At 32.3% G+C, this 23,695-nt stretch overlaps 1 protein-coding gene and 1 pseudogene across 2 annotated transcripts; both read left to right on the top strand.

Annotated features, from left to right (window-relative positions):
* The first annotated feature begins 1,952 nt into the window (after positions 1-1,952).
* On the top strand, positions 1,953-16,473 carry LOC114182675 (putative RNA-dependent RNA polymerase 5). The gene is made up of 18 exons (XM_028069589.2): positions 1,953-2,477; positions 3,114-3,246; positions 3,780-3,854; positions 4,251-4,440; positions 5,480-5,678; positions 5,801-5,888; positions 5,972-6,112; positions 7,095-7,175; positions 7,287-7,358; positions 7,715-7,818; positions 10,425-10,573; positions 10,696-10,918; positions 12,143-12,368; positions 13,972-14,132; positions 14,500-14,671; positions 15,477-15,615; positions 15,812-15,972; positions 16,178-16,473. The coding sequence occupies exons 1-18, from the start codon at positions 2,116-2,118 to the stop codon at positions 16,418-16,420; spliced, it is 2,919 nt and encodes a 972-aa protein (XP_027925390.2). The 5' UTR covers positions 1,953-2,115; the 3' UTR covers positions 16,421-16,473.
* Positions 16,474-18,081: 1,608 nt separating this feature from the next.
* Positions 18,082-20,305, top strand: LOC114181842 (SNW/SKI-interacting protein A pseudogene; annotated as a pseudogene). The gene has a single exon (XR_014994629.1). The product of XR_014994629.1 is annotated as an SNW/SKI-interacting protein A pseudogene (transcript).
* Positions 20,306-23,695: the final 3,390 nt, after the last annotated feature.

The following is a 23,695-nucleotide window of genomic DNA, read 5'->3' as shown; positions in this document are numbered from 1 at the left end:
TAAACTTAACAAAATTTGATTAAAAAGACTAAATTCACGTATTTCAAAAGATGAATGACTAAATCGGTTTAAAGTTTTGAAATAGACTTAGTCCACCAAAAATTAAAATAAAAAGACATATTTAATCTATTTATTTCAACTCTTTTCACTTATAATAATAATATTTTAATTCATTTTTTTATACCATTTTAATCAATCACTTTAATTATTTTTATATTATCCTATCATATCACTAAAAAAATAAAAATAATAATCTAAAGATAATTTGAATGATAATTTGAAAATGATAAAAAAAAATGTCTTTGATGTAAACTTACCACGTAAGAGGCATAACTTTATGTTTTTATAACCATTTTGTAAAAAAATAGATTAGACTTAAATTTAACTGATTTAATATAGTAGTACCATTAAATGTTTATTTTAGTAGATATTTGAATCTATGGCATAATCCACTTATAGATGTGATTATCATATTCATTATTAGTGTTAGATATTTAATATTGACTATAGATTGAAAACAGAACACCCAAATTTAAGTAATCTTATTTTTAGTTTTTATACAATTTTACCAAATTAAAATTTCAATTTTGTTTGATACCGATACTTATGAATTGATATTCAACAATTCTAGCGAAAATTAAATGTAAAATCTTATTTAGACCGCTTAAAATCTTTTAACATTAATCGAAGAAGGTATTATCTGTAATTTTGAGAAGTAGACACGAAAACGAGCCATGTTAAGACAAATCCACAGAAAATAAGAGAAGAAAAGAAAATGTTAAAAATGTGAATTTTGAAAGAATACTGTGGTAATTAGGCTTCCCATTTATAAATATATGTATATCTAATACTTTATTTATTAAATATTTGTGTATTAAATTAATCTTCTATATATATAATTGACTTTTTCACGATATTTAAATTTTGAAGAGGGAAATCTTATAAGTTAACGTCAATACAAAATAACGGTTGATAATTTAAAAAAAAATTTACATGACTTCACATATTCTTTTTATGGGTTAAATAAATTTTTGTTTTCTTAATTTTCAGAGTGGATTTTGGAATTAGTCTATTTTAAAATTTTGAACTAATTTAGTCCATCATCTTTTTAAATATGTAAATTTAATCTTTTTAATAAAATTTGTTAGATTTATTTGATGTTTCATATGCATTTTAGAATTGTATTTGAGTTGTTTATACTATTTGATACATTTTTGCTTTAATGTTAAGTTAAATACTATTATAAAACGTGCTTGAAATGTCTAATAAACTTAACAAAATTTGATTAAAATAACTAAATTCACGTATTTTAAAAAATAAATAACTAAATTAGTCTAAAATTTTAAAATAAACTAATTCTAAAATTTAATGAATTTCGGATACCAAACACATATTTAACTTTTTTTTTATCAATAAAAAAGTGCATATGATTTTACTTTCCACTGAAACAGAGTGCAAATTTAAAATTACCGATGAGTGTCACATTTATTTATTTATTTATTAAGATCCTAAAAAAACTCAACATTCATATTCAACTAATTTATTTTCACTCTACACACCAGTAGCTGAAAATCCATTTAAAGTTGTGTTCTAAAATTTTTTAAAATTAATTTATAATTAAATACGTTTTTAGTAAAATTGGAATTTATTTCTATATCAAATTTGAATATAATTCAAAATTTAAAAATGATAAACTCTGTCATTTTTATCAATTTTGTGCTACAATATATCAAACAAACAATGTTTGAATTTATTATCTAATATAAATTCTGTTTAATAGATAACAGAAATAATCGAAGTCATTAGATTTCAAAATTTAAATACTAAAATATATTAAATATATTTTATTTATTAATTTATTATATTGAAAAATAATTATCCGACCGGACTAAATAAATAAATATTTATGTACACTTCACTGTATATAGTAAGCAGAAAAGCTAGTAACGTACCTTTGCCTCCTTTGATTTGACTCTGTTAGTGAGGTATGGTCTTTTCGTTGCAGCAAGAGAAGCAGAAAATGATTCCATTGCACCACTCTCGCCACTTTCAATATAAATATTAATATATTCTTCTCATCACATTTTCAATGCCATTTTCGTTCCTCTTCTTCTCATGGCGGAGAACCACCACCACCACAACAACAATCACGTGCTTCTTCCCACCGCGGTGGAGGCTCTTCTAGACACCATCTGCCACGAGCAGAACCAGCTTCCGCCGGATTTCACCCTCCGCCGACGCCTCGCCGCCGTCGGGGAGCAGCAAGCGCTTCAAATTCTCCAGGTCATCGCTGGACAGCAAATCCGGTGCTCTCTCTCCGCCTTCATCGTCTACATGCTCAAAAACCCCGTCACCGTCACGCCCTCCCCGCCTCGAGCCCTCTCTCCCACGCGCCCTCTCCAACCGTCGTTGGCGTTGCACGCGCTCGGAGAATTGGAGTTCCGTAAGGCCTTTCTGCTTCTGAGTTACATTGGAAGGTAATTTATGCAATGCTGACCTCATGACTAGCCAGTTAGTTACTGCTTCCTTGCTGACTCAGCAGAACCCAATCTTTCTCTTTTCCTCTCTTCTCTGTTTCTTTGGTATAAATATTAGATCATCAAGCTTGGAAAAAAAAAGTAGAGAATGCTCCGCATCCATATTTTATTTTAGTTTTTTTTGTTAAAATAAGAAAAATATAAGGAACGAATTTTACAATGTATGTTTAGCTAAACTTCTCCTCAAACGCTGACAATGAGATAAATTTGTTTATAAATTAAAATGAACTTACATATAAATATATTTATAAAAATTTTCTGTATTAGCTTTGGAAGTCTAAGCATAAGCTAATTTTATAGATATGTTTTTTTTTTTTTGGAGAAAGTTTATTTAAGTTACAAATTAATTTACGCAATATAAAATTTGTTTTTAAATATATTCTCGAAAACTTAGATGCGCGAGTTTGATTTTAACTTACTTGAAAATCTAGATTTTCTTCTCTTCTTGCGAGTGTTTGTAGAACTATTTTCTCTCCTTTTATTCAGAATTTTTGTTTTTGGTTTTGAGGTGTTGATTCAGCTTGTGTATATAAGCTGATGAATGGAATGCATGTGGTTTTCTTTGCACGATTGCAGCGAGACTCTTGAGAATGTTACCGATGCTGATTATATTAGAAGCCTTAAAGACTTGCCAATGGCAACGTTTGAGAAAAGAGTATGGGAGGCTTTTGGGAAAGATCACATCTACTCTCAAAGTGATCGGCAAGTGGTAAACGTTGCTTTCCAATGACGGATTAACTAATTTTTATGGTGCAGTTCATTTTATGAGTTTTCATCTTGTTTAAATATTCCCAGCTACTTCATTTTGCAATAACTAAAGCTCAGCAACAAATTGAAATGATAGTTTTATTTTTAGGAGCATGATGACTGTATACTAATAGTATAAAACTGCTTTATACTGTCACCAAATCAGAAACTAAAACTGATATGACTTTTAAGATACGTATTGTAAAACTGTTTGACACAGTACAAAGCATATTTTCTGTAATTTTAATTAGAATAGAAGGTTAAAATGTTGAATTCTATGTGTAAGTGATGATATGGTTTAAATTATTGTTGAATGATTTTATGCTAGCCCATCCCTTGTACGCCCATATGGTCATGGAACGATGAAGAGAAAATGCGGTTTAGGCGTGGGTACAAACTTTCTCAGCACACAGTGCTGAATATAAATCATGCAGTGTTGGCTATCTTCTCTGATTAATTATTGCTTGCTTACTATATTACGTTTGGTTTCTGCAGTATCTTGATTGGGACTCTGGTAGGACACATGTATATCAATGTTATGTTTCTTCTGATGGGAGCTTAAGGTTCAAGGTTTGTATGTCTCTCTCCTCCTTTGGATCTTGTGTATTGTTAAATAATTGTCCCTATACGATGGCTCCAATGCTATATTAGAGAAGTGTAAAAGCATTCAGTTATTCAACTGATGCCCTTTCTCTTTCCCAGTCTGTTTTGCTAACAATAGGCTTTAAAGCCTGTATATACTATTCTTGTACTCTTGGATGAGTAAGTAAAATAATATACAATTCACAGTTTCATGTTTACTTTTCTCCCTTATATTCTTTTCTAATATGCTATAATACTGAATCAAAAAACTCCATTAAGATTGTTGTATGGTCAGTATACATTTTAGTCTTTACTGATTAAGTTGTGTATTTTTATGTGAAACATGGTTTATTTTATGGCCACTTTCTTTAAATTACAATTCAGGGACCCATACTACAAAGCACACAAACACACTTGCAGAGATCTCTTGGTGATGACAATGTTTTGCTAGTTAAATTTGCTGAGAATGGGAATGTGAGGAATTTAAGGACCAGTGTCGAAGAAGCAAATAGCCTCTATGGAAAGTTTGGAAAAGAAGGGATCAATGTTGGTCTACGTTTGTATCGCTTTTTTGGTAATTCAGCTTCTTGTGTTAGTTTTACTTGTTTTTATTTTCTTGCTTTTTTTACAGTTGGTATGATCTTGAAATCAGTTGTTTATCTAATCAACATGTAGCTGGTGTAAGTAGTCTGGGAAATTTGTATTTTCATTTATTCTGTGCAACATATAATCTAGACTACAAGTATACAACCCTCTGATCTTTTATATTTATTTTTTCCCTTCCTCATTCTGTAAATCATTCTACTCTCTGCTTATTCACATTTAATCTGCTCTATATCTTAAGTCATATTTATGAATTTTCACTTGCTTGATAATATTTTTGTTGCTTATGTGTCAGTTTTTGTGATCAGATTTTGTGGCAATTCATATGAAGCTACATTTTTATGACTTTCGTTATCTCAGGTTTTAAATTGTTGTTCCATTAGGTTCTTGTGTTATAATTTTTATTTGTCAAAGAGTATTTGTACATTCTCGAGTTAATTTCTGTAACTGTTTAGTATGCCCAATTTCTCTTCTCTCAATCTTTGGTTACCTTTCAGTCCTTGAAGAGTGTATGATTAAAATACAAATTCATTTCTTTGCTTCTTTCTTCTATTTGTTTATGTGGTCCTGTGTTCTGTGGTTAATAAATGATAGACAGATGTATGTGGATTTAGAATGCTGTTTATTGCATTTTATTTATTAGATCCTATATTTTGTTTTAAAAGTATTCTCATTTGGTGGTTGCCCTGACCACATGTTCCCAGCTCATTTCAAATTGCGGTTGTGTTGTGGCATTGGGGGCTAATACAGCTGTTGCCACTTGAGATAGTCATGTTAGATGACATAGATCAAGATTTGAAACTTGCATAAAGCTTTTCTTCCTTGGGTTTAGTGTACAAGCATCTGGGTATAAGACAAGCAGTAGGTATGCTGAGGACATTACATTGCAGTCCTAGTGACTGAGAACTACTGTAGCTGAGCTTCAAGTTGGTTGATGCTGGCTACTGAAAGCATTCTTAATTCATCTCATTGTCATGTGTTTGATGCTATCTCTTGATTTTGTATGACAGTTTTTAAAGATGGTGGAAAAGAAGAGAAGAAGAAGGACCTTACAAGTTCCTCTGTTAAGTGTTATTTTGTTAGGATGCAATCTTGTTGTTCTGCAGATGAGAGTGCAAATTACATTTTGTCTAATAGGACAGTGTCTGAAGCAAGAGCTTTATTCATGCATGCTCACCTGTTGCCCAGTTTAGACAAGTATATGGCTAGGTACGAGTTAGAGTTTTTACGAAAAAACTATCATCATTTAGATCTTTTATCTATTTTTCTGTGTTCTCCTGCAGTGCCGTTCAAAATTGATCTCATGCAATGTACTAACCTAAGACATTCAGGTTCTCTCTCATTCTGTCAAAGACCTTCAAACTCAGCATTGACTTGGCAACTGTGAATGTCCAAACAATAGAAGATGTATTTTGCCAGGTATAGTCAATTTTAAGTCGCCTTTAGGGATCTATGGCCATGTTTCGAGAAAATAATTTTACTATTTCTTTTATTGTGTTTAGGATAAAAATGGCAATATTATATATGATAATGAAAAACCACGTATTCTAACGGATGGAACTGGGTTCATCTCTAGCGATTTAGCATTGCTCTGCCCTAATAGTGTGTACAAAGGAAATAACTTGGAGAATAATTACATTCAGGTATCTTTACTTTTGAATTTGTTAATTCACTGGACTTTTCTTTCACTTAACTTCATTCATTTATCTATAGTTGGTCATAACTCGTGCTAAAAATCCACTTAATGAATAAATGTATATGTATTGTGAATCAGCCAGTTGTTTTTATCATAATCGTTGCCTGTTGATTATGTATCTAGTTTCCTTGATTCACGCATGAATACTAATGTCTTAGAAGGATAAAGCTTGACTTTTACATTTTCCAGTTCATATGCTTTCAATTTATGCTGCCTTCTTTTTCCTAGTAATTTGGCATGAAACATAGTTGATTGATGCAAAGCTACAGTAAAATGGCTAGAGATACCACACGAATTAGTGATACGATGAAAATAATGAATATAAGAGGGGGGAAACCTTCACTCTAGTTTTGGGGGTTTAGGCCTGTTATCAGGTTGTTGTAAGACTACCTACATGTGTCTAATCTTGTAAATGTTTAGTCCTGAGTGTGAGAGTGAGAAATATGGATTGGAAATTTTAAATTGATTATTTGTATGGTTAAAAATAGTGTACACAAGTGAGGGGAAACTTCACCCATTGAGGTATAGAAGAAAACAGTTTTGGTTGAATGTTTTTTGTGTTGCTTTTGTATTTTCATGTAATTGTACATAATCAACTATTTGATAATAGTAAAACATCTTAAATGAAATAAATCCATGCAGAGAAGAAGTGGAAGGAAATGTTTCTATTAGTAAAACTTTTTGCTAATTATGTTCAATCATATGCCGTTGAAGGAACTATTTCATTTTATACACACTTTTTATTAGATGTTTTTTTTGTCTCTTGATTGCCTGGACTTTCTGTTTTTCTGCTTATGCCTTTGTTGCAGTTACGTTTCTCTCAAAAAAACTTAAATATCTACTCGTGTTTCTAATATATTTCTATGAGTTTTATGATCTAGTTTTCTTTCTTTGATTATTCTGCGCATTGTGACTTCCTTTAAACTTAGGAAATTAACAACCTTGTGGAACTGGAGGATATGTGTAAGGCAATGGGAGAAACAGAGCAGAAGCTGGGCACACATCAACCGGTAGATTATTTGTTTTTCATTTTCCATTTCACATATTTTATATATGCATGTGTGCTGTGTGATTTGCTTATATGTTATTTTCAATAATTTTTTTTTTCTCCAATTGTCTAGCCTTTGCTGATTCAGTGCCGTCTCTTTCACATGGGTTGTGCAATTAAGGGCACTCTTTTGGTTAACAGAAAGGTATATCATCTGAATTTTATACTTTCGGGTATTTCGATATTCTTTCCCTTGATGTTTAACTGGAAGTTGGAGTTTTGTATGACAAAGTGGATGAGACAGAGAATATATTTATGATTTTTTAAAATAAAATTCTGGTGGACATGGAGAGGCTTTTGTGATCCAACGTTCAATATCATAGTCCGTCTGGTCTTATTGGTGTCCTCCTGTAAAATCTTCCTCTAAGTTTGATAGTTTCCTTGATGTCACAAGCTATACCAACAACATTCATCCATTTCAAGAGTTAATTATATGCTTTATTTATATTCTTATTTGATTCCAATGCTTGTTATTTGATACCATATTTTTTAATCTTACAGCTTCCTCCTAGGACAATACAAGTTAGGCCTTCAATGATTAAAGTTGAGAAAGACCTTAGTCTGAATATGCAAAGCATAAATTCATTGGAGGTAGTGAACACAAGGTATTCTATTTTACATCAATGAGGGGTTAATAGAGGTTTTTTCTCTTGTTTCTAATACGACATTTTGGCTTATTGGGATATGATGAGAACCTTGGAAGGTTGCTCTTTAATGAAGGGCTTTGGATGAAGATCATACTTGATGACCCTATGCAAGTTAGTCATGAACATTGTTCATAATCTAGTCCAACATGATAGATCTAAATATATTTATACTGATAGGCACTTCATCAAAGATAATCTTGACGACAGGGGTCTAGTGGTTACAACTCATCTTCCCATAGGATTTCAAATAAGGACATTTTTACTAAAGGATTTGTTGAGGACAAAATCCAGAATCTTGTAAGCAAGTTGGGAATGATTGATATTCATTTACCAACTTGAGGAGGGAGTGTTGAAAATAACATATTATTAGAACAAAAAATATTCTGAATATCTCTAGAGTAATTAGGAAAAGATGTCTTCAAAGTTTTCCTATTCATTTCAACATATTTTTATTTCCTTTTTAAAAGTTTTGATTATTGCAAATAGAGATGATAATAATGTAATTGGGGTGATTGTTATCAATAAAATAATTCTTTATTTTCTTACATAGTTTGAGTATGTTATCATTTGAGCATATTTTCTTATAAGGTTTAATTATGCCTTTGGTCCCCATTTTCGACTCCAAATCTCAAATTGGTACCTGTATTTTTCGAAATCTCAAAATGGTCCCCTTTTTAGTTTAAAAGTCTCACTTTTGCCCTTTCCGTTAAGTCTGGGCAAACGGCGTTTGTGGTTGCTGAGGTGGATTTCTGTTACTGAAACGTGTCAATTACAGGTGGAATGGTGTGGAAATCTTTATTTATTTAAGCCACCAGCATTAGAAAATGTAGAATCCCTAATTTTGTTGTCATCTTCTCCCTTCTTCTGTGATGAATCCAACCAGTTGTGTGTCTTGTGGGTCCTGTTCAAGTTCAGATCTTGGAGGAAAGCAGAAGAGCAACGTCAATTTTTGCAATGCACGGTTGTGATTGAAGAAAAATGTTGTGGGTATGTGAAGAATGAAGAAAAGGTTGGTGGCAATGTGAAGATTGAAGCAATGGGAATATGTATTAATTCTCAAAAACCTGTCCGAAAAAAAGCAACGGGAAACCAACCTCAGTAACTGGAAACTCCACGGTATGCTTTGATGCCTGCCTCACTGTGATTTCTGTGACAACATCGGTATTTGCGAACTCCCCATCTTTGCTTAATCCACCGTACTTCACCGGAAGCTGCTCCGGAGCTATGTATTTGAAAGTGCAAAGAGACAGACACATCAAAACCATAAACCAAACCAAAAAATAACAAAGATAAAGCAAAATTTGAAACTATGTCCTCACCTCAAAAGGGTTTCCGTTGATTTAGAAGGCCCGGCAAAGACAAACTTACTCTTAGTCCTTACAGTAAGAAAAAGGCTTATCATCCTATTCACTGTCAGGTACCACCATGGTATATTAATGAAAACCTGAACCAAAACAAAAACGAGGATTTAAAACAACACACATTTGAATTTGATTAGCATGTGTATTGTATGCTCGCAATCCCAATCTTTGCATTTAATCATTCAAATTCACGCTGATATCAAGTCAATAACCTCAGATTGCACGCGTGATGACGATGGAGAACGAGACAGATCACACTCCACAGCTTCCACCACAGTTTCCCCAAATTCTCCCGAGCTTTCTTTTTTAAAAACCCTAAACCTAATTTCACAATTCTGATTTTTTTGAAAAATAATTATCCCACCTTAAATTATAAAAACCCTAAACCCTAATTTAACATTTTAAATTACCCTAAACCTAATTTAATTACACCTGCCATTCCACGTCACTGTTTTTCTGTCAAGTCACTGTTCAATAACTGGTCAACCTTGCCATGTCACTGTTCACCAAACGCCGTCAACCCAGACTTAACGGAAAGGGCAAAAGTGAGACTTTTAAATTAAAAAGGGGACCATTTTGAGATTTCGAAAAATACAGGTACCAATTTGAGATTTGGAGTCGAAAATGGGGACCAAAGGCATAATTAAACCTTCTTATAAATAGAGATTCATATCCATGATCACATCAGGATATAAGCAGAGTGTCGGGAATTGAGACATATTTGTGTTTCACTTGAAAATATCCTTAGAAGGTGTATGAATTTAAAAGCTTAAACTGGTAGAATGTGTCCAATTGCAGAAACTTGATGATATGTTCATCAAATCATATGCTTTATCAAGATACGTCACATAGCTTTTCGCCAGACCAATGTTTGACATCTTCATATTTGGGTTTCATCATACAAGGCCAATTGCTTAACTGGTCTGGTGCACAATTGACATGGTGTAGATATACCCATTCAAAGTAAGAGTCTTTTAAGAATAAAATGGCTTGGAAATGCTTTTATCATCTGGAGTAAAACTTAGTAGTCTGGTGATGCGTTTATTTCTTCTAACAATATACGATAATAGTTATATTATTCCTTTACGTCTTGCCTAATGCTAGAAGATTTTTGGAGCTTTATCTAATCTTTTTTATTCGTTAGTAGGAAAATATTTTTTGCATTGTTTGAAAGCTAGCTGATCTGAAGTCTGCGTATTTCAGCATCAAGCCAAATAGAACTTATCTATCTAAAAATCTGATTGCACTTTTGAGCTATGGAGGAGTGCCAAATGAATTCTTCAAGGGTTTACTAGAAAGTAATTTGGAAGATGCAAATAACGTTTTCTCCAATAAGCGTGTTGCACTCAGAGGTTGCCCACCAATGCTTCTTTTGGTCACTTTTCTATCAAAAGCTTTTCTTTATTTGGATACAGATCTATCTGTACTGCTGCACAAAATATGAATGTTCTTTCATTTTTTGGTTAATTTGCAGCATCCGTTAATCATGGCACCATGGATGAATACAATGCAACAGAAATGATTTTATGTGGAATTCCTCTGGATGAACCATTTTTGCAATATCATCTGTCTATACTTGCAAGGGAGGAAAGAAAGAAGCTTAGAGGAGGGAAGCTCTATATGCCTGATTGTTTCTATTTAATGGGGACTGTAGATCCCACTGGATGCCTAGAAAAGGATCAAGTTTGTATAATTCAGTAAGCATAAATCTTTTAATTTTCCCAATGTATTGATCTTCTATCGAACCAAAATAAATCTTAAAAGTTAAATGTGCTTTATCTTCAAAGACTATTGTGAAAGGAGAATTTTGGTGAGGCATATCTTCTACTTAAGTTAATAAAACTGTACAAATGGGGTGCATTTTTGTTGTTCATTCTTTTGTACATTGCTTGTCAAATAGATTCAACATCAATAGCCTTATCTCACATTCTCTCTCGGTGAGGTGGGCTCCATGGATCATGTGATGCCTTTTAACCTGATTTAAAAGTCCTCATGGATATTATTCACCATGAAATCTCTGTCAATAATTTCCATCAATCTCCTTCTTGACCTCTATCCTTTTTCACATGACTAAAAATCCTGTATTTTACTTTCTTCATCAGTGTCTTCAATAGCCTTCTTTACACATTCCAAACTATATTAACCAATTTTTTGTTCAATAAGAGTCACATCAATATATCCTCGTATACATTTTCGTGAGTGTAACATCTTCACTTCTCCTACAACTGTTTTCTTCCATAATCATTTCAAAGCCAAACATTAATCATTACAGAGTGTAATTGATTGTATAATAATGTTAAAACTTACCTGTGAGCTTAGTAGGTACTTACGGTCACAAATAATCCGTGATGTGTTTCTTCCTTTAACAATCCAACTTGTATAGTTCTTAATAAATTCAAGAGAAGTATAAACATCTATGACTCTTCGGCAGTACCCATTAAATATTAATATGACTAATGTTGTATGAAAATTGGTCCAATTCTTACTATGGTAGTGTCTGACTTTTCTTTTTCATTTTCTTTTCTTCTTTTTAAAAGGAGAAGCATGGGGAAACAGATTTGGAGAGAAGCTCTTAAAAAATGAAGCAACTTAATTGTTATAAAAGAAAAGTAGAGAAACATAGTTGATGTTGGATAGTGAAATTAATCTTTTCTTTTGTTAAATGTGAACTTGTGTATCTGTTATATCTAGCTTTTGTTGTGTTATTGTAATGTCAATGGCAAACATAGAAGTCTATCTTTAGCTTATGAAATGGGGTAGGTGATATTACTCAACTTAGTGGGATTCAATATTGATAGGCAAAGATAAAACAAAATGATGATCATATTCAACTGTGTGCACTAGTAGATCTTTATTATAGGAAATGATGTTTGTAATTTAACATAGTCATATGTGCTGACTGTTTCATTCCTCATTTGTAGTGAGAATGACCAAATTACAGGGGATGTGTTGGTCTACAGAAATCCAGGTTTACATTTTGGCGACATTCACATAATGCGTGCCACACATGTGGATAAGTTAGAATCTTTTGTTGGACATAGCAAATATGCAATTTTTTTCCCGTGTGTTGGAACTCGCTCAGTGGCAGATGAGATTGCTGGAGGTGATTTTGATGGCGATTTGTACTGGGTTTCCAAACATCCTCAGGTTCCAATATCAATTTCAGTTTAGAAGCCCTCATTTTCTTACTACATCGAATGGTATTGAAGGAATTGCATTCCTTCAGTGTTTCTTACTAAATTTAATTGTCACATTTATATTTTCCATTTCCCCCTAAGTAAATTCAAACGAAAAGAAGATTAAAAACATTGCATGGAAAGATTGTAGTTATTTAAAGAGGGAACCATAGAGTAGTTCTTAATACAATTCTAAATTTTGAATTATATATTTATACCTCAATTTTGTCATAACATTTTTAAAGCTGGAAAAATAAGAAATAAGAAATTTCCTTTTTGAAGAGCATTTTCTGCTGCATCAAATCTGCTGCATGTGATCGGTGCCTCCGATATTGGTTGATGAATTCATCTGTACCTTGATTGACTATTGGATTGGCCGTTAGGTATTAATATGTTAAACGCATATGAGATAACGGAAACCTAACACAATTCGTGCAAATATCACTGCATTGTTTTTTAGAAGCAGAAAATCATGAACTTCGGATGGTTGGATGAATCAGAATATAGAACTTAGATTGAGATTAATTCATTGGAAAGGGATTAAAAAAGTGTTGAATTGAATGTTAATAAGATATAGTAAGATATTAAGATAAGATGGCCTGGTAACCCTTGAAGTCATACAACAGAGGAAATGAGGCAGTGTCATCATTTTGAGTAACTGAGATTTGGTTGTATCCTGTATCCTTTTCCACATCCTATTATCTTCAGAAACTGAAGCTCAAACTTCTCATCCTCTGAAAAAGTTGCTAGTACCCTTACTCGTTTTGCTAGAAAACTGAAGCACAAACTTTAATCAGAGCAATACAGAATATTTACTGTATTATAAATGAATTCAGATCACTACCAAAGTGATAGGAGACAGGAGATGAATATTTATAGGTTTAATTAAGTTGTCCCTCATAGATTTGGATATTTTCATATGAGTCCCTATTCAACTATTATATATTTTAAAGAGTCCCTGTAGTTTAATTTTTCTATTAACTAAGTGAGGTGGCTATTATCATGTCTCGATGCCATCTTATTTGTTTCCACATGTTAAGAAATGTGAGATTTTGTGTGTAATCTACAATGGTATTGCTGTTTATGTAAATTGGCAAGTGAATTTTATTGTTTTAATTGAAAATATGTTGGATAACAAGATCGTCATGCTTCTCAATGACTTCTATGTCATCACCTACAACAACTAAGAGGTTGTCGCTGTTACCACCATTGGTATGGGTGACGATGTCAGTCCTTGTTATCTAATATGTTTTCATGGAAGTTATAAAATTTATTTGTTAATGACAAAACCTCACACTTATTAACACATGGAGACAATTAAACAAGATGACTGAGCTGTATAACAATCTTGTCACTCTGATGATGAAAAAGTTAAATGGTAGGGACTTAATTGAAAAATATAAAAATTTGAGTACTCAATAAACAAAAAAAATTTAATAGGGACTCAATTGAACATACCTAAAGTTATAAGGGACTAAAACTTAACTAAGCCATATTTATATTTGGGCCCGATCATAGTTCTTTAAAATTTCCTTTATATTGACAAGTTTTTTTTTTTTTCTTAAATGTTTCAGCTTTTACAATATTTCAGAAAGAGTGACCCTTGGATGGAAAATTTTGCCCCTTGCCATTCTGTCCAATTGGACTCCAGTGCTAAAAGGCCTAGTGCATTTTCAGCCACGGAACTTGAGGATGAACTTTTTAGACTGTTCCTCAAAACTCGGTTCCAACCAAGGTGTGCATGACTGTTTACAATAGTAATTAAGTATTGATATCTTACTCTCTTAAGTAAAAAAGTTTTGCAGACATAATTAGACCTGTATGAGTCATAGTTACCCTGAAAAACTTTTAATGCATTCTAGTATGCAGATGTTAAGTCTTTTTATCAATTAAGTGATGTAACACTTCACCTTCTTTATAATTTTCTGTTGTGCAGTTATAGTAGTAATATGCATACATCTGGCATTTGAAATTCCATTTCATTAGTGTTTTCACTTTGTATATTGTTTGCTACCAAGAGGAAACATAACTGTTATAGGTAATAAGTATTTTTTTCGTTTTTAATTCTAAGATCCAAACATGAGAACTTGTTCTCTTTCCAGTAATGCAATGGGTGTGGCAGCTGACAGCTGGATGGCACTGATGGATCGTCTTTTGACATTAAAAAATGACTGCACCGAAGAGAATGAGAAGAAAAAAGTGAAAGAAAATATACTTAAGTTGATCGATATATACTACGAGGCATTAGATGCTCCTAAGAAGGGCGGGAGAAAGGTTAGTTTTGTATTGTTCTGTGTTGTTGCTACAAACTCTGCCTCTTTATTTGGGACATACCAAACTAACATATTCTTGTTATGATAATTGGTTGGGTTAATGTTCCCATACTGCATGAGATTATTATTTTCAGTAATGAAATCTATACGTAGCTAGACATTTTCAGTATGGATGGGATAACGAGGGTCTTATCACTTGTGCCCTAGGAGGTAGAGGAGGAAAAAGAATTTCTGGTGTGGACTTGTGCAAGGTTGACCTTGGGAGGTTCTCCATTTAGATGCCAAGAAATTTTACAGATATCAGCATTTTGGTTGTAGATAATGTCAGTGATTATATATGTTAAATTTCCATAAACTGGATGAAACTTGACCAATTAATTGTGAGGTTACAGAATCTTCATATATTTTTGTCAGTGGACAGTACTGTGATTAGTTGATTTCATTTTCAATTACCATGAGGATTGATGACCTTGTCTACACTAAAGAATGTTTAAGGAATTTTAGAACATTGGAAAACTTGTTGGGCCTGTGGTAGTCACAATAATGCAAACGAGATTAGTGTCTTCCTGACTTGTTTGACTGAAGAAATCGACAAAATAAATTCTGTTTCCCTTTAATGATTTCTGAAGTGGAATGGGTTTACTTTCTCATTATTAGTGTTCTTTTGCTTTCTACCATTTAAAATGTTGATTTTGGGTAATTGTAAGGGCGCATGAGTCCAGTTTTTGCTTTGTAACTATTCAAATATTTGAGTTCATAAAAACACCGAGTATTCAAATTTGAACCCTGTGGTAATTCTTTAACAGGTACAAGTTCCAGATGATTTAAAAGCAGAGATGTTCCCACACTACATGGAAAAAGATAAATCATTCACTTCAACCTCTATTTTAGGTTTAATTTATGATTGGGTTGGTACATGGCAAACAAAAGACTTATCTGGGGAAGGTGAGGGCTGGAAATTAACTCATTATAATTTAATTATTTCTGCAATACATTATTACTTCTGTTGGAGCTAGAGATGAACAACTCTTATATTTTAGGCAAAAAAGATAAATAAATAAATAAATAAACAACTAAAAAATTATTCACCCAGCTTTGTTACCTTAACATATGTTAATCATTTTGCTGCCCTTGCCATCAGAAATTAGATTGCTCTCCTGTTTTGACGTTGAAGTACCTCCCAGCTGTATGGAAAAGTGGAAAACAAAATATAAAGAATACAGGACGGATATGACAAATGCCTTGAAGGACATTTCTAAATCCAAAGAGGAGGCAGCTAAAGTCATTAGAAAATATAAGGAGGTATAGTTTCAGTCTCTTTCTTCCTCAAGCTTTATACTTTCATGCATTCGTTCCCTTTGAATTTCACCATGTGAATGTTTATAGATCTCTTCTATGAGATAAAAAATCTTGGAGTCTGACCAAATTATTCCTGTGCAATTATTCTAGTCATAAAAAAATTCCAAGAATTTTCAACATTGTGGCACTGATATGGACTCTCTTGTAGGAGTTATATGGTGCCACTGCTAAGATGGAGGATAGTCCGAAGAATATTAGTGATATTTATGAGGAGGCTTTGGCTATTTACCACGTCTGTTATGAATATGCTGTGCTAACAAAATCAGTCTCTAAATGTAGCTTTGCTTGGAAGGTTGCGGGTTCAGCTTTGACAAGTCTTTATATCATAAAACAAAAACAGAAGCCTCTGCACTGTGCTCCATCTGTATTGCGTGAGATTTTCGGTTCATGAATTATGTTATTATTAACTGTTGTTGTATAGTATGTGCTAACTCTTTATTTTCACTTATCCTTCTCCTGCACCATCTTTTATATCTCATTATTACTCTTTTCAGTTCACTTTTCCTTTCTTCATTACATCTCATTTCTTTCTCCAAAAATGTTTTTTTAATACTATATGCACCACTTCACAGTCCACTTTTGGAAGTATTTTAGTCATTCAAAAAGTTAACTTTTTGTATTTGTAAGAAAAAAAAGATTAAAGGATAAAATAATGAATATAGAGTGTATGGAAAAATTTGTTGGGGTCAAAATAATTGTTCTCTTTCTTGTTTCTTCTGTAATATAACAATATGATGTAATGTTATAACAATATGATGATAACATTGATATAATGTTATAACAATATAATAATACGATGTTATAAAGACGATATAACAATATAATGTTGTACCAATCAATAAAAATTTTCAAATTTATCAAAAATTTAAAACAATTAAACCTAAAATGTAAATAGGAATATAATAATAGTGTGTAACTATAACATGATTATTCATTACAAATACAAAACATAGACAAGATTGATATATAAATGAGGTGAATTGTCTTCACAGTTATAAAGAATCATATCTATTCTATCACATGAACTCCTTTTCTTAACCATTTATCCGTCTTGATTAATTGATTCATTTTTATATATAAATTAAGTTGTAATGTTTTAAATAAATTATGAATTGATAAAATAAATTTATAGCATGATTAAATTATTTATTATAAATTTAATTATATAATATATGAATTATTCATCTTGCCAAATATAAAAAAATATTTAAATTATGATGATGCTGATGATGTTATAAAATTCATAATCTAATAATTAAAAAAAAAGTTATGTACTACTCATCTTATAAAATTAAGTAAAAGTACATGCACGATAACATATGTGTAAGCATTTTTAAATTACTAAAATTTATTTAAAGTTTTTAAATATAATTATTTAAATATTTAAAATAGTAAATAAAGAATAAAATTAGAAAAATAAGAGGTATATAGAGTTATAAGTGAAAATTCATGTACCATAATATACGTTTACGCATATTTTAATATCTAAAAATTATTTAAATTCTTAAAATATAATTATTTAAATTTTTATTGTAGTAAATTAAAAAATAAATTATAATATAGGAGATATATATAATTATAGATATAATTGTAGATAAAATAAGTTTTAGTTATTAAAAATAACACATATTACATATAATATTGTGTAAATAATATTATAAGAATTATTTAAATTTGAAAATATAGTTACTAAAATAATAAATAACAAATAATTATTTAATAATAAATAATTATTTGAATTTAAAAATCTAATTTATGATAAAACTGAAAAATAATATTATGAATAATTATTTAAATTTAAAAGATAATAATTAAAAAAATAAAATTAAAAAAAATTATTTACATACAGTTATATATATATATATATTTATATTACTGATAATTATTTTTAATTCTAATATACTTTATATTTATATGATTGATATTATTTTAAAGATCGTAATTATCTAAGGATAAAATAATAGCTAGGGGTGGAAATAAAAATCGGCTTGTAAATTAATCTCTTGCAAAACAAATTTGTCCAAATAAACCCCAAAATCTCCTTTTTAGGGTTTTCACTTTTCACACGAAAAACAATCATGCTTATCGATTCACGTCCTTCTCGAGAAATCCTCTTCTGAAGGAGCTACTTCCTGGTGCGGTTCGATTTTTTCTCCAAATCAAAACCATGGCCACTCTGAAGGAGCTACTTCCTCCTGCGAAATCCTCCTCCACCACCTACTACGATCACACCAACGATCCATGGTTCAAGCAGCGGTTTTCCTCCGAGGAGGAGAAATCCGCCGCCGCCGCCATCAAGCAGAAACCCGTTCCACCGTACCTGAAGCGCGCCGGCTTCGTCCCCCGCAAAATCGAGGACTTCGGTGATGGCGGCGCGTTCCCTGAGATTCACGTGGCACAGTACCCTCTCGACATGGGAAGAGACAGGTCGTCGAAACCTGGATCCAAAATTCTTCCCGTCACCGTCGACGCACACGGCAACGTCGCCTACGACGCCATCGTGAAGCAGAACGAAAACGCGCGCAAAATCGTGTACACGCAACAGAAGGACCTCGTACCCAAGATCCTAAAAAACGACGAAGACTCCGATGATGACGACGTCGTTTCCGACGATGAAACGCAGAAACAGATCGAGGAAACGATGCAGGAGACGAAAGCCGCGCTGGAGAAGATCGTGAACGTGAGACTCAGTGCTGCCCAACCGAAGAACGTTCCGAAGCAGAACTCCGACGCGAAATATATAAAATACAAACCCTCGCAGCAATCCGCGGCGTTCAATTCAGGTGCTAAAGAAAGAGTGATTAGGATGGTAGAGATGCCGGTGGATCCGCTTGAGCCTCCGAAGTTTAAGCACAAGCGTGTGCCGAAGGCGTCGGGGTCGCCGCCAGTGCCTGTTATGCACTCGCCGCCGCGGCCGGTGACAGTGAAGGACCAGCAGGATTGGAAGATTCCGCCGTGCATTTCGAATTGGAAGAATCCGAAGGGTTACACTATCCCGCTTGATAAGAGGCTGGCTGCTGATGGGAGAGGCCTTCAAGAGGTTCAGATTAATGACAATTTTGCTAAGTTATCGGAGGCGCTGTATGTGGCGGAGCAGAAGGCGAGGGAGGCCGTTGCAATGAGGTCAAAGGTGCAGAAGGAGATGATGTTGAAGGAGAAGGAGAGGAAAGAACAAGAATTGAGGGCATTGGCGCAGAAGGCACGGTCGGAGAGAATTGGAGGGGAGAGAATCGGTGTTGTGCCGGCCCCACCTGCGGCTGTGCCCGTTGATGACGATGATATGAGAGTTGATTATGAGCATGAGAAGGAGAATCCGAGGGAGAGAGATAGGGATAGGAGTTTTGTGAAGGAGAGTAGAGAGGAGAGGGAGGAGAGGTTGCAGCGCGAGAAAATTCGAGAGGAGAGGAGGAAGGAGAGGGAGAGGGAAAGGAGGTTGGAAAGTAAGGATGCTGCTATGGGGAAGAGGAGCAAGATCACACGTGACAGGGATCGTGATATTAGTGAAAAAGTTGCTCTTGGTATGGCTTCTACTAAGCCCGGGACTGAGGTTATGTATGATGAGAGGCTCTTTAACCAGGATAAGGGAATTTCATCTGGGTTTGCCACTGATGATCAATACAATGTGTATGAGCATGGCTTGTTTACTGCGCAGCCTACTCTCTCGACCTTGTATAGGCCAAAGAAGAATGTTGATGATGAGACTTATGGAGGTGCGGATGAGCAGTTGGAGAAGATTATGAAGACTGATAGGTTTAAGCCTGATAAAGGCTTTGCTGGGGCTTCTGAGAGGACCGGTCCGAGAGATAGGCCGGTTGAGTTTGAGAATGAGGAGGCTGATCCGTTTGGTTTGGATCAGTTCTTGACAGAGGTGAAGAAGGGTAAGAAGGCCATGGAGAAAGTGGGTGGTGGAGGAACTATGAGGGCTAGCGCTGGATCTTCGATGCGGGAAGGTTACGATGGAGGTTCTGGTAGGACTCGCATTGGATTTGAAAGAGGGCATTAGGGAGCATCATATTTGATTTGATGATTCATGACCTGTTTCTTATGCTTAGTGTTGTTAAGGATCCATGGAGGTTGGTGTGTATGAAATGAACGGTCCGGGACAATGTGCTTCTGTTAGCATTTCGGTTTTTATCCAATCCTCCTAGTTTGTTTAGGTGGGGAGAGTTACTTGTTTTTTTACACACTTTTTGCTCTTGTTAAACTGGTTATGGATGTCACGAGAGTCTATCTTTCAGCTAAGTTATATATTGAATGAAATGTAATATTCATGATAGATCCTTGTCTGTTGGAGGCATATATTTGCTCTGTTTTTCTTAAGCTTTGGTGTTGTTTATGATCTCAAGTTTGAAAATCTTGTTCTATTACCTATTTGTGTTAGATTGTTAATAATAAGTTTCATTTAGGTTAGTGTCATTGAAGTGTGTTTGTTGATTCTGGAGTTACTTTGTGACATAGTGAATATGTGACTGATAAATGCATTTCTTCTATATGTTATATGTATGTGTATATTCAGAATGCTGTTCCTTGTTCTTTCCTTTTTTTCCCCGGATCAAGCTCATTCCAGCTGATGCGTTCCACAATAGTGGGGGTGTTGTGGTTGCTGAAGCAGTAACAGTTGATATATGGCTTCATCAACCTGGTATGTGTGCAAAACTTTTGCAAAATATTTCTTTTTCAGGAGTTATATTCTCAGATATATTACCTAGGAATTTTGGCTACTTTTTAATTGTTCTAGGAATATTTTTAAAATTTAAAATATTTCAAATTAAAGTTACAAGTGTGTCAGAAAATAAGTTTTCCTATTTTCATGGAAAAGTAACTTAAATTCCTGAGCGTGATTTTTCAAATTTTTTAATAAACATGAACATATCTTATCCATCCATAAGCGAACTGCATGAATTATCATCTGAATAGGGTAGAGGATGAAGCCTACTAAACAAGAATATTTTTGAATTATAGGTTTATTCATAGGGAAAAGTTTGTGGGGGAGAAAACATAACAGAATGAAGTGACTAAATCGTAATTATGTACATTGGTGATCGGTGATCTTTGATCTATAAAGAATTACCTGAAACATTAGGCTCATTAATTAATGCTTTGAAAACGGGTAACTCGGTTCAATTTGATTTAACTTATCAAAAATCGATCATTTAGTGAGTCAATCTAATATGGTTTATTTATTATTGAGTAAAAAAGGAATTCGAATTCAACTTGAATTATTGTAGGTTGGTGGGTTAAACAGGTTGATTTATAAGGTCACTTAAATATAAAAAATTACAATTTTTTTTTTATGTCTTTCAATCAAAACTAAATTTTAATTTTAATTAAAATCTAAATTAACTATATAATTCAAATACAAACCAAAATCACAAAAATACAAATGATCTGTTTTGGTTAAAAAAACAACTTCCTTCTTTCGTATTGCAATTTTACATAGGGATCGAAGTATCATTTATTGCTTTTAGGCATTCACTCGTCATAGATATTTTGTAGTTACATTCTCAAAAGGTCTCACTTTGATCCATAAATTTTTTAGAACAGACTAATTGAATTTTCTCGAGAAAAATTATGTAATTTTAATTTATTTTTATTTGTTGAATAAAATTAAGATTGAGTAAAACGAACTAAAGTTACATAATTTTTTTTTTAATTTATGGATGAGGGAAACCTTTTTTTCCATAATTTTATAATCATTTATTGAAAAGACATTTTTTTGTCTTACTTTTATATAACATTTCATGAATATTTTAACAATTAAACGAAGACGATCATGCGCACACACTATTTTTAAAAGAATAATGATTTTCTTTTTCTCAAAAAGTTTGACTATTTTAAAAATTTTCTCAAATCAAATTATATTTATTGATTTTCCATAACTTATAAAACTATCTGTTTAGTTAAATTTGTATTTAAAATAAAAAAAATTAATCCGATCCAATGATTTTCTTTCTTCCAATTATTAGAACTTTCTAAAGAAAAGAAAGAAAAAAAGAAAAACGTGTAGTTTAAAGTCAATACTAGGGTGCTGTTGGGGGACCACTGCATCATTATTGTCTATCTTTTCTACCCATTAAGATAAGGTCATTCACTCATGACTCAGATCAACAATAAGTCATATTCCATTTAATTAAATAATTTCTTTATTTATACTAAAAAAGTCTAAATTATAACAATTTGACAAATTGTTTAGGCAAATTATGACAATTTCATACAAAATGACATTAATTTGGACAGATACTTGGAGGAGATAATATTTAAAAAAAAGTATGCTATTTTAGTATAACTAATGATTAAGTTCTTTTCCGATTCTTGTATTTATATGTACCAAAATATTTATTAAATGTCAATTCTATAAACGATTCTTTGTTTATTGAGAAGTTAATTATTTCCTAATTGTTTAGTTAAAACAGTCATTAAGTCATGTGCTTCATTGTAACAAAAGTCCTCGTCTTTTTATTTTGGTTTAATTATTTTTTGTCTTTATTTTTGTTCAAAATTTTTAAATTGATCTTTTAATTTTTGTTGAGTTAATTTAGTCTCAATTTTTAAAAATTGATGCATTTTGATTTTTTCGTTAAATTTTTTTAAAACGAATGAATGATTTTTTTTTTATCAAAATTGTTACTATGACTATTTTAAATACATAAAAAAATAAATCATTTTATTAACAACTTTAATTTTGATAAAAAATTCTCAATTCATTTTAAAAAATTTAACAAAAAAATTAAATTGCATCAAATTTTTTAAAATCGGATCATATTGAAGTTAAAAAAATTGAAAGATCAATTTAACATTTTTAATAAAAAACGAGATCAAATAAGTAATTAAATTTTTTTTTTCAATTAAAGATGCAGGAAAAAATAAAATAAGAAAAATGGTTATTTTAGGTTAAATAACAGTGTATTCCACTTCATTATTCTATTTTTATTTCAATTATTCCATATAATTGCTTCATAGTTCTCGAAGGATATTCGGATAATGGCGCAGACATGACTTTACTCAACCACTCCTGTTTTTGTCTTCTTTCTCTCTTTTGTTTCTTTGACAGATATTTTCATCTTTTCCCCTTTCATAAGACCCCACAATTAAAATTGTGTCGGTAACTTCAAATAAATTTGACCAAAAACTTAACAATCTAATCGCATTTTAAACCTGATTTAATTTTATAAAATTAATTTTTAAAATGAATTTTATATTTAGTTATATACTATAAATCACAGCATTGATATAATCACTTATTTAATGATAGCAACAAGATTAAAAAGCAGTAGAAAAAAAAAATAAAAATACAAAGCTTTCTACTTCTGTTTCTAACTCTGTCGTGTTGTGTGGTTTGTCAGTGTTTTTTACTATTCTTATATTTTCATAGAACATTTTCTGCATATAATCAGTTCGTGCTTTTCATGTATATCATGTTATGTATTATATAAGACACGACAATTTTTTCCCCAACATAGAGCATATGACCAATATAGTATTCAAAAGTACATGTTTTCGATTTTTCTTTTCCTCTGTTATAACAACCCCTTTAATTTTAATTAGGTCCACTTGAATCTAACAGCGCAGAAGCACTGTAAAAATGATTTTTTTAGTGATGGAATGAAGTAGAAGTGGTGCATTCGTTCACATGGTTCACTTTTCGAAGAGAAAACGACACAAACAC

Source organism: Vigna unguiculata, chromosome 4 (genome assembly GCF_037176805.1).
Source record: "Vigna unguiculata cultivar grain cowpea cultivar isolate G323 ecotype 2 chromosome 4, ASM3717680v1, whole genome shotgun sequence".
NCBI classification, from domain to species: domain Eukaryota; kingdom Viridiplantae; phylum Streptophyta; class Magnoliopsida; order Fabales; family Fabaceae; genus Vigna; species Vigna unguiculata.
Note: the sequence above shows the minus strand (reverse complement) of the source record. Positions and strands in the feature narration are given on the sequence as shown.